Below are 17,963 nucleotides of genomic sequence, written 5' to 3' on the forward strand. Positions count from 1 at the left end.
AGCAGCCACTGATAGGTGGCTGCGGCCATAACACATATACATATACATATATATATATATACAACTACATATACATGTACACATACATATATATGTAAGTGCTGGAAACACAAAAAAAAAACAGTTGTTGTCCTCAAGAACCTTCTAATCTAATGGGAGAGACAACATGCAAACCAATTTACACAAAGCAAGCTATATATGGGCAATAATTAATGGAGGGAAAGCACAGGAATTAAGAGGAGTTGGGGAAGGCTTCCTGTAGAAGGTAGAAGTTTATCTGGAAGTTTAGAAAAGCCAAGGAGGTAAATAGCTGGAAAAAAAGGAATAAGACTTGTTCCAGGCTTGGGAGACAGTCAGAGAAAATGCCTAGAGCTACTATATGGGTATTTTGATTCAGAGCAATCAGGAGACCAGTATTACTAATGTAAGAGTATAAGAGTTAAGGAGCAAAGTATAAGAAGACTAGAAAAGTAAAAAGGAGATAGGTTATGAAAGGTTATGACTGTCAAACAGCCTTTTATATTTGTTCCTAGGTAGCCACTGGAGTTTATTGGGTAGGGGCTAACATGGAAGGAACTTCAATTTAGGAAAATCACTTAGATGGAGGATGGATTGAAATGGGGAACAGTCTATTGCAATTGTCCAGCTATTAGGTGATGATGGTCTGCAGTAGAGGAGTGGCAGTGTTAGAGTAAAGAAGGGGGCATATATTCAAGAGGTGAAAACCAAAGGTCAAATCAACAAATTCTATATCTAGTGTGAGAAATAATGAGCCCAGAATTACTCTTAGATTGTGAACTTGAGGGACTAGGAAAATGATGTTGCCTTGAAGTTTAGGGAGGAAAATAATAAACTCTCTCAGACATGCTTGTTAAAGATGTCTACTGGACATACAGTTTGAGATATCTGAAAAGCAGTTGCAGATACAAGATCAGAGGTCAGCAAGCAGGTTGGAACAGGATAGATGTGAGAATTGTAGGTATAGAGATGGTAATTATTTAAATATATGTATATATATACATTTATTATATATATATATATATATAGGTGTATATTAACCTAACTAGATATAGATATAGATTATATAGAAAAAGAAGGATGTTTATGGATGGCTCTTTTCCATCACAAGTCTATTGGAATTGCTCATTGTTGAAAAGAATCAAGTCCATCACAATTGATCATCACATAATCTTTTTGCTGTGTATAATTTTTTCTGGATCTACTTACTCCACTTAGCATCACATAAGTCTTTCCAGTCTTTTCTGACATCAGCCTACTAATCTTTTTCAGCCATCCCCCAACTGATGGGCATCCAGTTAAATTCCAATTCCTTGCCACTACAAAAAGGGCTGCTACAAACATTTTGTACATGCAAACTTTTTTATTATCTCTTTGGGATATGGACCCAGTAGAGACACTGCTGGATGAAAGGATATGTACAGTTTGATAGCCCTTTGGACATAATTTCAAATGTCTCTCCAGAATGGTTGGATCAGTTCACAAGTCCACTAACAATGTATTAGTGCCCCAGTTTTCCTATATCCCTTTCAACATTTATCATAATCTTTTCCTGTCATCTCAGCCAATCTGAGGGGTATCTTAATTTGCACTTCTCTAGTAAATAGTGATTTAGAGCATTTTTTCACATGACTAGAAATGGCTTTAATTTCTTCATCTGAAAATTGTCTGGTTATAAACATTTGTCAATTGGGGAATGACTTGAATCCTTATAAATTTGAATCAATTTTCTATTTATTTTAGAAATGAGGCCTTTATTAGAAACACTAAATGTAATTCCCCCTCCCTTGAACTTTCTGCTTTTCTTCTAATCTTGGTAGCATTGATTTTGTTTGTATAAAACCTTTTTAATTTAATAAAATCACAATTATCTATTTTTCATCTTATAATGTTCTCTAGTTCTTCTTTGGCCACAAATTCCTTCCTTCTTCACAGATCTGATAGGCAGACTATCTCTTGTTGTCCCGATTTGCTTACAGTATCATTCTTTACGTCTAAACCATGAATCCATTTCTACTTTTATGGTACAGATTGTTGAGTGTTAGTCAATGCCCACTTTCTTCCATACTATTTTCAGTTTTCCCAGCAAATTTTTTCAAATAGTGAGTTTTTATTCCAGAAGTTGGAGTCTTTGGATTTATCAAACAATAGATTACTATAGTCATTGACTATTGTGTCTTGTGACCTCTTCCATTAATCCACTAATCTATTTCTTCGACTGCAAAATGGTTTGAATGACCACTGGTTTATAATATAGTTTATATCTGGTACAGCTAGGCCATCTTCCTTTGCATTTTTTTCATTAATTCTCTTGAAATTCTTGACCTTTTGTCCTTCCAGATGAATTTTGTATTATTTTTTTAAGCTCTCTAAAGTAATTTTTTGGCAGTTTGACTGATTTGGCACTGGATAAGTAGATTAATTTAAGTAGAACTGTCATTTTTATTATATTGGCTTGATCTACCTATGAGCACTTGATATTCTTCCAATTGATTAGATGTAACTTTTTCTTTGCAAAAAATGACAAACTTTAGACTATGTGTGATAAAGTCCTTAATCAATCTAAATATCTTTGAAAGCTCCTGGATGAATTGGTTTAAAAAAATTAGTCATAGCTGTTTTGATACGAGAGCTACCTGTCAGTGGCTGCTGGAGGTCTAACTCAGACCTATAGAATAGATCTTTTCATGTGAGAGGATGATAATGATACAAGGACACTGAGAGGCAATTGCATTCTCTGATCTCCCTCCTCTTACCTTTGCCTCCAATTTATTTCATTTCCAGTCCACAAGCAACACCTGTGTCAGTAAAGGCTGCTTTGCAACTCCTTCAGATCTTGTAATTCACAGCTGTGGAGGCTCTTAGAGAACTGACCTGCCCCTTCACTTAGGCATGGTCCTTAAGACATAGCCTGTGAGTCATTATGAAAAGGTGGATCAGTTTGAAACCTGTGAATCTGAATGTCTGTCTAACAATGGAGAGGAAAGAAAACAAAGTCACAAGAAGGAAACTCTTGGAGGAGAGGAACTTTTGCCTTACCCCTTTGTTTTGTTCTTCTCCTCCCTTGGCTGGAGGAGAACCTTAAGAACTTTGAAGGACCTAAGGATTTTCATCAACAACTCAAGTGTCCCCCAAATGGTTAATGATCAGCACTGGGTGCCAAGGACAGACTATATCTAATGAGAAAAGGTAGATTCAAAGAGCCCAGAAAAAAAATATACACTATACCTAAAAAAAAAATCTTGTTTTCTATTAAAGCTTTTTATTTTCAAAACATATGGATGGATAATTTTTCAACATTGACTTTTGCATAGCCTTGTGTTCCAAAATTTCCCCTCTTTTTTCCCATCCCTCCCCTAGATGACCAATATATGTTATACATGTTAAAATATATGTTAAATTCAATATATGCAAACATATATATACAATTATCTTTCTGCATATGAAAAATCAGATCAAAAAGGAAAGAAAATGAGTTAAAAAGCAAAAGGCAAATAAACAACAACAAAAAGAGTGAGAGTTATGTTGTGATGCACACTCAGTTCCCACAGTTCTCTCTCTGGGTATAGATGGCTTTCTTCATTACAAGATCATAGAAATTGGACTCAATCATTTCATTGTTGGAAAGAGGCATGTCCATCGAAATTAATTGTCATATAATATTGCTGTTGCCATGTACAATGATCTACTGGTTCTGATCATTTTACTTAGCATCACTTCATGTAAGTCTCTCTAGGTCTCTCTGAAATCATCCTCCTGATCATTTCTATGGAATAATAATATTCCCTCACATTCATATACCATAATTTATTCAGCTATTCTCCAACTGATGGGCATCCACTTAGTTTCCAATTTTTTGCCACTACAAAAAGAGCTGCCACAAACATTTTTGCAATGTGGGTCCCTTTCCCTCCTTTAAGATCTCTTTAGGATATAAACCCAGTGGAAATACTGCTGGATCAAAGAGTATGCACAGTTTGATAACTTTTTGAGCATAGTTCCAAATTGCTCTCCAGAATGGCTGGATCCATTCACAATTCCACTAACAATGAATTAGTGTCCCAGTTTTCCCACATACCTTCTAGCATCCGTCATTATCTTTTCCTGTCATCTTAGCCAATCTGAGAGGTGTGTAGTGGTATCTCAGAGTTGTCTTAATTTGCATTTCTCTGATAAATAGTGATTTAGAACACCTTTTCATATGACTAGAAATGGTTTTAATTTATCTGAAAATTGTCTGTTCATATCCTAAAGGGAACATCTTAAGGAACACAGGCAAAAGGACCGCTAAGATATTAGAATAGAAAGAGGGAAGGTCCAGAGTAGGACCCTATGATGCAGTTACAAATAGAAGTTCGGACAATGGATTACAAGCAAAGAGACTAAAAAGGAAGAGAGGAATTTAAAAAAATACAGGAAAAATAGAATTTCTAGGAGGGTCAACATTGGCCAATAATGTCAAGACAGATGAAGACTGAGAAAAAGTCATTGGATTTTGCAACTAAATGATCATTGTTGCACTTATGAAAGCAATTTCAATTGAGTTTTGGAGCTCAGGAATTAGATTGTAAGCCCATAAGAAGTGAGTAAGGGAAAAAGAAGTAAATGACAGATGAGAAAGTGTAGGTTATTTTCCTTGTATGTGTGTGTTTTTTAAAACTACTCTCTCTGTAATACATGAATGCTGTTTTTCCCCCTAGGAGTTTGACTGTAAAGGAGTAAAGAGATAATAACTTAATGGGTTTACATAGTTAAATGAAGGATATTTTTTTTAATAATGGGTTGCTCTAGACAACTTTTTTGAAAGAAAAGAAGAAGCTGCTGGATAAAGAAAGACTAAGGCCTGAATAGGGAGAAGGGATAACTAAATGGGATGGGCAAGGGATAGACAAACTCTAGAAGAAAAGAGGGCTAAGGATCAAGGGTTTAAGTAGAAAAGTCAGCTTGCTCAAGGAGAAAAAGCCATCTTCCTCAGAAGCTAAAGCAAAGGATAGACGATAGTGAGGAATAGTGTTGAGGAGAAATGGAAGCCTATAAAGAAGGGTTTCAATTTTATCACTTAAATATGAAGCAAAGTTCTCTGTTGCAAGGAAGAAGAGAGGGGTTGATGTGAGTGATTTAAGAAGAATAAATATTTTAAATTATCACTGCAATAGGGAATAGAGAATCAAGAAAGAGTAACAGAATATGTATGGGTTAAGAAGAGCCCTTTTGACATTAGGCAGGACAAATCTGTAGTGTAGTGAGTATGAAAAGTTTTATGACTTCTTATATCAGTGTTCATTATCACTTCAGTAGAAGTTAAGATGGATGGTGGGGACAACATCAGGATTTGAATTTAGAAAGGGATGAAGTAGCAAGGAACTTGAGGATTGAAGAATTGAAGACATTAACTAAATTTATTATTCCAAATAAAATTGAGGACAGAGCATGGGTAATAAACAGACTGGAAAAACAGGGAGGGATGGAGTGCCTGGAGATTGTGATGAGGACAAAAAGAATATGTTTAGAAGGTGTAAGGTAGAGGGACAGATAGAAGAAGAGACATATGGTTATGGTGAAATAGAGGAATTTAAGAATTATGGATATAATTAAAATGAGACAATTGTGGTGATAATGAGAGGAAGGTTGTGATTATTTTTATTGGACACTGAGAAGAAGTGGAGTATAGACCATCTATAGAATTTGAGGAAGTTAATGAACTAGAAGATGAAGGTCTTTAATGGGACATTAATATGTATATTGAAATCCACAAATATAGGGCATGAATTGCAATCAAGAAGAAAAGCATAAGCCAATTCAAAAGAATGTAATCAAATTCCTTGAAAGAATGGAGAATGACCTGGTGGTTAGCAAATAATTTCCACTAAGATCTACACAGGGTGATATGTTTGGATGGGGTGAATGTTGAAGGAAAATAAATTGTTTAATTATAGTAGCAAGCAAGAAGTTTAAAAGTGGAAGTGATAAGCAAGCAATATGCTTGCTATTCCTGCCTGATTCAAGATGGTTGAAGATAGGTACACTCAGTACTAGAAAAGATGGCCCAGGATTTGGTGTTATCCAGCAAAAGTTAAGCTTCTATTATTTCAAGGAACTCAAAGAAAATTGACTTAGAAGAGATCTAAGTTGAAGGGAATTTTGTTAAAAAATACAATGAAGGCTACAGGGGGCACAACCAAAAGAAGAGTATTAATGAGTGATGTCAAGGGGGAGGGTGTAAGTTTATTGGTGTAAAAGCAAAGATTTATTGATCAAAAAGACTCATCCCAACCAGTTTACGATGTGAGACTCTTGACTGTTGAGTGAAAACAGTCACGCATTGGATGAAATGAAATATACGGGAAATGTATGTAGATTAATTAAGGGATTTGGCTACAACCTGAATAAATACCAATAAGTTAGTTGGAACTGGGAATTTCAGCAAATGCAAGCATAGGAAAAAAAAAAAACCCAGCCAAGTCCCTTAGAAGGAAGCACATTTTAGAAAGAGCAGATTCCCAACCTTTGCCTCTCTCCTTCCTCTGCTTCCTGGCATTTTGGCCAGAGGAGATCATGAACCATGAAAGACTAAAAGGTTTGAACTTTTTTTTATCAGTGTCCTAGTAGTGTTCCTAAGACATCAATACCGGGCTATAATGTCTGAATCAGGAATTAGACAGGAAGAAAAGAGAAAGATTCAAGCTTCTACAAGGAACCCAAAAGAAAAGCTATACTATATTTGAGGGAAACATCTTAAGTACTCCAGAAAAAGAATTTACAGGAGCTGTTAGTTGCCTCTTTGCCCCAAATGCTCCAAAATATAGCCCATTCTCCCTGGACTCTATCTACTTGTTTGAGAGAATGCTGCAGGCAATGGGAGAGAGTGTTTTATATCTCTCATAAAGCCAGAGTGAATATTGTTTCTCTATATGGTATCTAATCCAAGGAAATTTTCTATGAAAAGTCAATCTGTGAATTGCTTGGACTTTGGGTACATGAAACACCAAAGGATTTAATAATGAGTTTATGTCATAAAGCCAATGATAGTCACATCCAATATTCTGTGAACCATTCTCCAGTCTTTCAGGCATGTTTGTGTCAAAGGTTACAGAAGTCTGATTATGATACTTAAATTAATCTCCAGATAAATACCCATATGTCATGGAGTTTTCTAACATTCAAATAAGCATATTTAAAAAATATATCATAAAACATCCCTCATTTTGACTCTTTGTATAATATAGTCTAGGTAAATGACAAACAATCCTCATTGTGTATCTGACAGACCAAAGACTAATATAATTTGAATTAAATGTGGTCTTCTCTTTTCTCACTAAAAAAGTTAAGGAAGAGGTTCTCCTGAGATGGAGAATAGAGAAAGAAGTCTCTCTATCCACAAAGTGAAGGGCTGTCCATATAGATCAGTGCATTTTCAGCAAGTTTTGTTGCAGTGTTGCTAGCCAACTTTTTTTCTTTCAGACTTGGTCATCAGAGAGAGAAAGAAAACATTATTCTATGCATTAGAATAAGATGTCAGCACATAACATGAATACACTGAGAAACACAAGTTACTTAGTCCTCTTGGGATTTGTGTATTTCAGGAGAGAAGAGCAGCCAAATGACTAGTCACTGAAACAAATATTGTTACTGGAATGCAAATCAGGATTTTAAAATATACTATTGTGTTTCAGAGTTAACTTTAGCCAGTATTAAGATATTGTGTACCAAATCAAGTAATTTAATATTTTGATTGTAAAATTAACTATTTTTATTGACTAAATATTTTTTATCAAAAATTGTAATCCTTGTCATCCTTTCCCCCCTAAATATTATTTAATTTTGCATGACTAAGTTTTAAATAGAATGATAAAAAAGTCAATGAGAATTCAGAATTTTCAGAAAAATTCCATCTTTAGACTTATACCAAATCAATTATTTTAATCTATGGAAGAAATGCCTTTATTGATGCAGTTTAGCACTTGCTCTGTCTTTACAAACTTAGAGAACTGCCTTGTCCCTGAAAGGGGAAATGATATAATCCAAATCTTCAAGCTAGGATGTGTCATTTGAAATCTTCTCAATCCAAAGTCAATTTTCTTTCAACAGCCATCTCAAGTCAGAGTTTTATTAATGCATATTTTATATCTATCTATCATTTTTATAATTAAATAAGATTGTTCTTTTAAAAAATTTCTTTGTGCATTTTTATTTGCTAAAATGTGTTTAACACATTTAAATTTGAAGTTATGGACTATTACACTTAAACAAAAAAATAGCAACAACAAAATGCCTACTGTGAAATTGTTCATCATTCATGTCAGTTCTAGGGGCAGCAGTGGATAGAATGCTGAGCCTGAAGAAGGGAAGATTCATCTTCCTGAGTTTAAAACTCAGACTTTACTAGCTTTGTAACCCTGAGCAAGTCACTTACTCCTGTTTTCTTATCTCTGTGAAATAAGCTGGAGAAGGAAATGGCAAACCATTCCAGTATTTTTGCTAAGCAAAGCTCAAATGGGGTAACAAAGAGTCAGATACAACTGAAAAATGACTGAATGACAATAAAGGTGCATAAACCCACAATTATTACTTAAGGTTGCCTTGACAGAGTGTACAAGGTTGGTAAACTTAGGTTGCAAAGAGCCAGAGTTCAATGTTCTCACCAAATTACTATAGCTTTACTTTTAGAAATTGTTAGATAGGCAAGCTGGCATTATCTGGTCATTCAATTAAAAAAAAATTAAGAGCTGGAGAAAGAGAATCATGATAGATATGTTTCCTACTCTGACCCATATATTTGTAGCTATTCTTTGAACATGGAAGATTTTGAAGAAGGGGAAGGAAAAAAAATGGAAAAGAGGAGGAAAGGAAAACAGATAAAAGGGAAAGAATTTTGATGAACATGGTTATGTATTCAGATGAACATTATTGTATGTTCTTTTCTGGCATTGGTCAGGAAACATCAGAGACCACATTCATGTTGATCAAGATATCTTACAAGTACTTCAGGACAATATACTAGTAGAAAAAATACAGCATTTCTTCTAGAGATGTTGTGAAAATAAATGAGCTAATCAAAAAGAAAAAAAATCAACTTTTCAGAAAAAAAAGTACGGTATAAATCAAAGGCACTCTATTGTTGTCAGACATTTTACAATTATGAAAACTGGATTCAAATATTGATTCACTAATCTATAAACTCAGTTATATTCTGATTTTTTAAAAATGTGTAAATGTTCCTCTTTCTCTTCTGTAGTCTGCTTATACCTCTTATACTTTTAAACACAAGCCGGGAGAGCCTTGAGTTGAGAAATGGAATGTTCATGTCAGGAAGAGAGACACCTATATAATTTTTTTTCAGATGTTGATTGTGTGTACTAATTAAACAAAACAGGTTTGTTTTTGGCAAATTGGTTCACAGCTCATCTGGCAGCAGAGAGAGAAAGATTTCTAAATATTCAGTGAGTTGTTGGTTATGACATGGCCTGACTAAGTTTAGGGCCTGTCAGATCTTGTTTGGAAAGACCTCAAAGCTTTCCCCTCTTCTGGATGATGTACTTTAGAGGCTCCAGGGGATGGAGAAAGACGAGGTTTGCCAAATTCTTTTCCTTTTTTTTTCTACTCATGATAGCAGAGAAAATATAAACTACAGTCAAGACTTAGTCCTTTTTACACGGTTAGATAGAGTCAAAAGGCTCTTCAAAATATGCCATCATAAGGTTGTCTCAAAATAAGACTAGACCTAGAGAGACGTGTTTTAATCAGTTTTCAATGTTCCTTATGACAGAGATCAGGGAGGACTAACTTTACTACTCTTTGGCATTTAATCAATATCTGAAGCATTTTTTCTCACCATACCATTTACTAGACCTGCAGTAGAACTGGTTGATTTGAATTCTTTCTCTCTCCCTTCCTTGCTGGTAGGTGATGATAAAATATGAAGTAGCCAAAAGGCAAATAACAGGAGAAAAAAAAGGGAAAGAAACAGGGAGCATGAATAATCCAACTAGCCTTTTCTTGAATAAATGTGAGTTAATTAAGTTCATAAAGAAAATAATTTTATGCTGGATTTTAGTCTAGAATTTAAATTTGCCTTTGATAATCCTCTATCACATGGATAATAATGCATAGGCATCATCTGTACATATGTTTAGCTTTATTCATTTTTGCATTTTTTAAAGTTTTAAAAATCTCATGAAGATGTAAACAACATGAAAGTTAGAATTCACTATCATCATATTTTCAGTTCAAATTCACATGTATTTAATTCATGCTTAGTATGTGCAGAAGACTTGCTAAGTATAGAGGGAAATACAAAGTTCAGGAAACACCCTAACTTACAATTTAGTATGGGAAAATTCAGTATGCATAAAGAGTGTTAAAATTACACTGACAGATATGGTAAGAAAAAATGCTTATTTATAAAATCTTAATAATTGTTACTCTTGTCTCTATACACAAAGGATTCAGAGAGTTTTGTTAACTGATACATTAACAAAATATATGGTAATTTCAAAACCATTTAGATATTTAAAAAACAAACAACAACAAATTTCCTCCCAAGTATGTAGAATAATAGAATGAAGGCTAGACTGGGATTTGGGCCATCTGGCCCATATGGGTTTGCCACTCACTAGTCATGTTACTGTGAACAATTTACATCACCTGAAATGTATTACATGATTTCAGATGTAACTAATATATCTGATATATCTCTCAGCTCTTAATTCGTATGGTTTCCAATAATAAACCCAGTATTTTCTAGGCAGTTTCTGTTCCATAACATTTACTGGGTACTTACCATGTTTCTGTGTTAGGCACAAAGTGTGGAGAGATCACTCTCACTCAGGGAAGAGTGATCCTGAGAAAGCAAACATATTCCTTTCCTCAAGGAATTTAAAATGTAGTAGGAGAGAAAAGGCAAGTATATTTATGATTATAATAAAAATTAAAAGCTTAAAATAAATGAGTCCTATGGGTTATGGGAATATAGTCCTATGAGAAAATTACATTTAGACAGTCAATTTAGAACTAGCCCTTGGCTCACTATTTGTCTTGGGATATAACATATATGACCATGGGAAAATGTTTAGGAACATAGAATTCAGAGATCATCTTGTGCATCTTTCATTTGATAAATAAGGAAACTAAAAACAAAGGAAGTTAATTGTTTTGCCTAAAGTCAAGCAGATATTAAGCAATAAGGGCAGAACTGGAAGCCAGGCCCTCAGACTCCAGATCTCGTGTCTTCATCACACACTAAATTTGAGTTCCTCCTTCAGGTTTACCCTCTTATTTATGCATAGTCCTGGCCAAGCTTCCATTCTTCGAAATGGCAGATTTATAGTCCTTGACATAGCTTTGTTTCCATGGGAACAGACCAGAACTAATCGATTTTGTCTGTAAAAATAATAATAAAAATACCCACATGGAAAGAGAATATTGACTCTAAGACATAATAGATATATTGAATCCACTAGATTTGTGCATTTCTGTGTGGTATGTTGGGAAGAGCTATTTCAAGTCCTGTGGTCAATGGGAGGAGGGGTTTCCTACCTTTCACTTCAGCAATGCACAAAATATCCAGGATTGCATTTTGTCAGATTCAAAATTGGTCTAACATTCATTAACCAAATACATTAATTTACATTAGTATAATCATACATACTCATTAAAATGATGCAAAATATTGTGTTATTTGACTTACAATATGATATCATCGTGCCATCTAAGAATGGCAAAAAGAAAGAAGACATAAAATCCATCTATCAGTGATTATCAGCATACAGCACAGATGCTTTTTAAATGACAAATCAGAGTCTCAGTACAGTACAAAATGTCAACTATAGCCAGGAAAGGCAGGCAAAAATAGAATGTACTGAGTATCTTCCATCAAAACCTGTCTCATTTTCAGTCTGTAGTGATACATCAAAGACCCTGAAATACTCAGATGAAATCTTCATATCCAGTGAATGTAAGGTGCTTAATTGAAATAAAATGTTAAACAAGAATATTAAATTCAAACTGAACTTCTGCTGGGCAGCTAGCTGGTGCACTAGATAGAGTTCCAGGCTTGTACTCAGGAAGATCTGAGTTCAAATTTGATCTTGGACACTTAGTAGATGTGTTACCCTGAGCAAATCACGTGTTTGCCTAGGTTCCCTTATCAGCAAAATAAGCTGAAGAAGGAAATGGCAAACTGCCCCAATATCTCTTCCCAGAAATCCCAATAAGGTCTTGAAGAGTCGGACATGACTGAAATAATTGAACCACAAATCAACCTCATAAAGGCACAGTGGTTAGCTAAAGCAGGGTTTCTTAAACTTTTTCAACTTGCGATCCCAAGGGACCCCAGTAATATAGGTGATTGAAATAGGCAAACATTTACTGATAATAAATTATAATTTCATGACCCTCCTCCCCACATTCAGTTAGGAGACCTCTTTTAGGTTACAAATCACAGTTTTAAAAGCTGGAAATAATACTGTTTATCCAATAATAGTAGTATACTTGGTAAACTCTTAAGATGGAATATATAATGGTGCTTTTAAATGTTTTTTTAAATATTAAATATCTTAATAAAAATTTCATTTACATCCAGAAACTTGTTGTGTAGTTATTAAATGTTACATAATAGTGTTCACAAAATATTCTACAATGAGATTATTTAAAATTATATTACATATATGTATTATACACACATATATATGCCCCATTTGCCTCCTCTGATAAGAATATATTTTTATCAGCTATTGTTGGAAAATTGAGGTTACTAAGAAATGTATAATTAGATTAAGCAATTAAGATCTCTTTAAAGGCAGGAACCATATCTTATTTCATATTTTTATCTAACCCAGTGCTAAGAAAAGTATTCAATACCTTGAAACTGAAATTAAACAAAGGAATTTATAAAATTTGTTCCATTTAGTAAGTTACAGTGAATATTTGTTCACTTTTAAATGGAATATATATGTGTATGTGTATATATATGTATAGTTACTATATCATGACATCAAGCAAAACAACTTTTATAAGTCTTAATGTTTCTCCAAGGAGAAAAGAAAATGAAAATTGAGATTTCACAAAATGTCCAGTCACAGTTCTCAAATTTTGATTTTTAGTAGTTTTAGTGGTGTCTAACTCTTTACATCCCCCTTTCCCTCTAATTTGTAGATTTTTGGCAAAAATACTGGAGTGGTTTGCCATTTCTTTCTCCAGTTCATTTTAGAGAAGAAAAAACTGAAGCAAACAGTTAAATGCCTTGCTCAGGGTCACATATCTAATACCTGACATCAGATTTGAGCTTAGGAAGATGACTCTTCACTCCAGGCCCTGCACTCTATCCACTCTGCTACCTAACTATCCTCATATTTATTAATACTACATAAATGAATCTGACATGGGTGAAATTTACTGCACTGAAGCTTTGAAGTCAAAGAATTTGCCACCTCTAAAAGCAAACTGGAATTTAAAAACAAAAAAATGCTTTATGACTACTTCAAAATGAACATCAGGAAAACACAAAAATCTAAACAAACACCTTTTCACTAGTGTTTACTAATTTTAAAAGAATTCTCTCAGACTTGCACATTATGTAGATCCCATTTAATTTCCATTTCTTAGCAATATTTAGGTGTTTTGACAAAATTTCTGCCTCTTCTTTTGGAGAATATGGCCATTCACTTTTGCCTGCTGATTTTGGTCCTGCATGTTTAAAGTTTTAATCCACTAGCTGAACAACTGCTGAATGTTATTGTGTTTCCAGTATGGGTTAATAATGTATGAAAGGGTAGTCCATCAAGGAGAAGTTCAAAGTATAGATGAGCCAGACTCTTACTTAGGTCATCCCAGTGCCCAAAACATACTCACCACATGTGATACATCAAAAACATGTGTTTGGGAGGGACTGAGTTCAAATGTGACCTTCCTTACTTTTCCATGGAAAAGTCACTCTCTATTTGCCTGAGTTTCCTCATCTATAAAATGAGGATAATAATAGCAAATAATTCATAGGATCATTGTGAGAATCAAATGAGATAATAGTTGGAAAGTGCTTAGCATAGTATCTGGCCCATGGTAAGTACTATATAAAAGTAAGCTAATATAGTTATTGTTTTCCTTTGAATTATGATATTGAATAAGAATAGGAGTTGAATTTACCATGTGAATTTTTCAATGCAAAGGATTTCTTTAAATTGAAAATTATAAACCTTTGAGTCAATCTATTGAAAGAGCCTTCAAAGAAATACATTATATAAATTTTTCATCAAATTCTCTAACCCTGCAAAACTAGCTACATTGCAGTGACACACACGACTACTTATAAAAAGAAACATCAACGACCTAAATACTTAGATGTGGCTAGGAGGGTAAAGGTACATTTCCATTCTAATAAAGTTGCTTGGGAGGCACATAAAGCATGAGTCTACTCTTTATTAATCATTGAGAGCTTTCCAAATTGGATTCTTATTTTATTAATATTCTAGGAGATCCTGGTTCAGTGAAGAATGATATTTATTGTGAAGAATTATTATGAATGAATATTCTAGGAGATCATGGTTCTGTACTCTTGCCAGAGTACTTTTGCTTGCATTTTCTCATTAGATCCTTACAAAAGCCTATGAGCCAAGAAGAACAGCTATTATAATACATATGGTTAAAATATAATAAAACAAAGTTTCAAATTTGTTCCAGGTCTTGGTCAAGGTCATATAACTAGTTAGTCATGACCTGGTTTTAGTTCCTTCAATTAAATATGTGGATACTTGAAATGTGCAAATCATACCAAACTTTCATTTTAGCTTCTGATACTAAAAAAATGCCCCATAATCAAATATATGAAAGTCATGTGTATATAACCCAATTGCCAATTTTGGTCTGTTGTGCATCAGTTTGGTTTGAATGTTAAAGCTAACTGAAAAAAAAATTCATTTTATGAATGAATGTGTCCAAGGAATATTGCAGAGATGTAGTAAAGAATTGCTAGATTTCTGATTTGTTTTTGAAAGGTAAGGCCAGTGATCATCTAATTCTTCTACTTCATCAATCATTTTGCTAAGATAAAAGCTTCTTTTTCAATCATAAAACAAAAATTTCTAATTAGAATTAATGTAATATAAAATAGTATTTTTGATGTGGTCATATCTAGTTTTTAGCAAAGATTATATTATTAAACACATGCTTAGGCCATAAACTAAAGACAATGATTTAATATAAATATAAATTTTTAAAGAAACTAACTTGCTGACCCTTGACCTTTCAGAAATATTGATTTCAACATTGGCTTAATCAATTCAGTGAGTAAAGTCACCCATATAATTTCTTCTTGTGGGGAACTATTGATCAATGGGGGAAATAATAATTATAGTAGTAATAATAATAGCTCATATTTAAATAGTACTTTATGGTTATGAAACAGATAATAGGAGTTGGAGTCTGAAGCGATTTCAGAACTCAAGGAATCCAGTCTTCTTATTTTGCAGATGCAGAAATTGAAGCTCTAGAAGAGATCTGCCAATAGAAATACAGGGAATAAGTAGCAGAGCTGGGATAGGAAACCAATTCTGTTTCTGAACTCTATGCTATACATATAACCTAATGTGAACAGAAGATGAAAAATAGGGGAGAAGAGGAGAGATAGAGGTGTCGTCAAAAATCAAGAATTGGCTCTACTTATAAGGCTTATGAGCACATATCCTTTACCAGAAGTAAATAACCATATTTCTGTGTTTCTTGGCTCAAAAGTCAAGAACAGATGTCTTGTGAAGTTGATTTATGGAGAATCAGATTGAACAGTAATAATGTTTACAAGTTAAAATTGTGGCACAGCACTAAATGCTCTACTTAATGTTTATAGTGACTATTTTTTTATTTACTGGCAAAACCAGATGAAGCATTAAATACCATCTTGGTTGAATTTTCCCCCACCCTTTTTCATTATTTTTCTCCTAACTGGTATCTATTTTCCCCGTTTTTATCCCCATAGGAGATTCTTATGCGAGAGGCTAAACGAAATTAAATTTGCAGGATGAAAAGATGGCACAGGCACTGCTGGTACCCCCAGGACCTGACAGCTTCCGCTATTTTACTAGAGAATCTCTCGCTGCTATTGAAAAACGCTCTGCAGAAGAGAAAGCTAAGAAGGCCAAAAGAGAACTTAAAGAGGACGATGATGAGAACAAACCAAAGCCAAATAGTGACTTGGAAGCAGGAAAATCTCTCCCATTTATTTATGGAGACATTCCACCTGGAATGGTGTCAGAGCCCTTGGAGGACCTTGACCCATACTATATCAATAAAAAAGTGAGTCTTTGGGAAAGTTATCCTTACTAAACCTTGCAGTGCATATTGCCTATAGCATTCACTTGCATTGACTATTTATCATGTGCTTGCATTTGTCAGCTCTGCAAATGCACTATAAGTATTTTTCTTTTGATAAATAATTAGCTTGTAGGGAATTTTCATGAGAAGATTCTGGAAGCAAAGTATAATAAAAATAATTGATATAAAATAACAGTCAGATTTTGTTTCAGCAAGAATTATAGACAAGTATAAAGTTTCTCCAAAATATACTGCTTTGCCTATATGCATTCATAGCAATTTAAATAAGTGTTAAATTAAGGTTCATAAGTGGAAATAGCAAAATGCATTTATTAGTGTACTTACTAAGTTAACTCCAAAATATTTAAGTATCTCACGAGCAAAAAGAGATATTTCTAGCTCTAAATATTTCTATATGTAAGTATTAGTTATTTGTCCAGAAATATATGCTTCTCATTTTAGAGTCTGAATTTTTTAAATGATTTCTTTGCATTAGAAAACTGCTTTGCAGTAGAAAACTACTTAACATTATAGACACAATTTATGCCACCCTAAATGAAAATTTAATAACATTTTCTCAAAGGTATTTTTTCAACCTAGAATATATATTAAGGTCTGCAACATATGACTAGACTGTCTCTAATATCACTTTAAAGGAAAATATGAAGGAAAAATTAACTAGAAAACGAATTTTTAAGGAATCTAAACTTTGTTATGCAATAATTATTTCTCTATGTAATGCTGAAACAATCACATAATTTATTAAAATAGTCAATTAAAAGAAGAAAAAAGGTTAAAGTAACAGTTTGACATTTTGCAAGAAAAAATGACCACATGAATTTATTTTTCACTTTGAAATGTTCTGACATTATTCAGATGAAATTTATATTTCACATGTGTTTGCACACATATAAAACAAATCTAGTCATAAAATGAAGATAAAAGAATAATTACAGTTACTATCAGAGGTCTAACCATTAAGTACCTGCAAAATAATGGTAGCCATTCTGTTTACAACACATATAAGAGAGGAATTCACTAAACATACAAATAAGTGAATAAATATACATTATAATATATACCAGTGTTGATGCTGACACCTCATCGGCACATTCCTTATGCTTCAGCCCTGTGTTTGGAGAGCTGACATCCTGAAATGCTGGAGTGCATAGCAAAGAAGCTGGTTTGAACTGGTTCTATGTGTTCTAAAACCATTTTAAATTGGTTCACCTAATTTCAAACCACTTTAGTCCAGACCACTCCAATCACTGATACAACTCATCAGTACTTCAGTATACTTTAATCATCTGATTAGAGTGCTGAGTGGAAAAAAAAATCCATCTAAAGCCAGGATTTAAAAAGAATTCGGGATATCACTCCTTTTATTTAATTCCACTGCTCCCCAAAAAATTTATCAGAAAACAGATAGCAGTTATACCTGACTTTCCCCTAAACATTAAATTGCTATTCCACTTAGGAACTTTCAATTTAGCTTAATTTTTTTTTTGGGGGGGGAAAGGCAACAGCAGCTTGTAGTATAGTTTTTCAAACATTTTCATTTTATTTCTTCCTAATTTGAATTTATTTTCATAATTTGCTCCTGAGAGATAGTGCAGAAGAGTTTGTTGAGAACACTGAGAAGCTCG

At 33.6% G+C, this 17,963-nt stretch overlaps 1 protein-coding gene across 1 annotated transcript in view; it reads left to right on the top strand.

Annotated features, from left to right (window-relative positions):
• The window catches only part of LOC127554598 (sodium channel protein type 3 subunit alpha), a 135,358-nt gene that overhangs the window by 25,415 nt on the left and 91,980 nt on the right, over positions 1-17,963 (top strand). Inside the window, exon 2 of the mRNA XM_051986248.1 lies at positions 15,983-16,299. Within this exon, the coding sequence (XP_051842208.1) occupies positions 16,033-16,299 (267 nt within the window). The 5' untranslated portion in view covers positions 15,983-16,032. The remainder of the gene's footprint in view (positions 1-15,982; positions 16,300-17,963) is intronic.

This window comes from Antechinus flavipes, chromosome 3 (assembly GCF_016432865.1).
Source record: "Antechinus flavipes isolate AdamAnt ecotype Samford, QLD, Australia chromosome 3, AdamAnt_v2, whole genome shotgun sequence".
Taxonomy (NCBI): domain Eukaryota; kingdom Metazoa; phylum Chordata; class Mammalia; order Dasyuromorphia; family Dasyuridae; genus Antechinus; species Antechinus flavipes.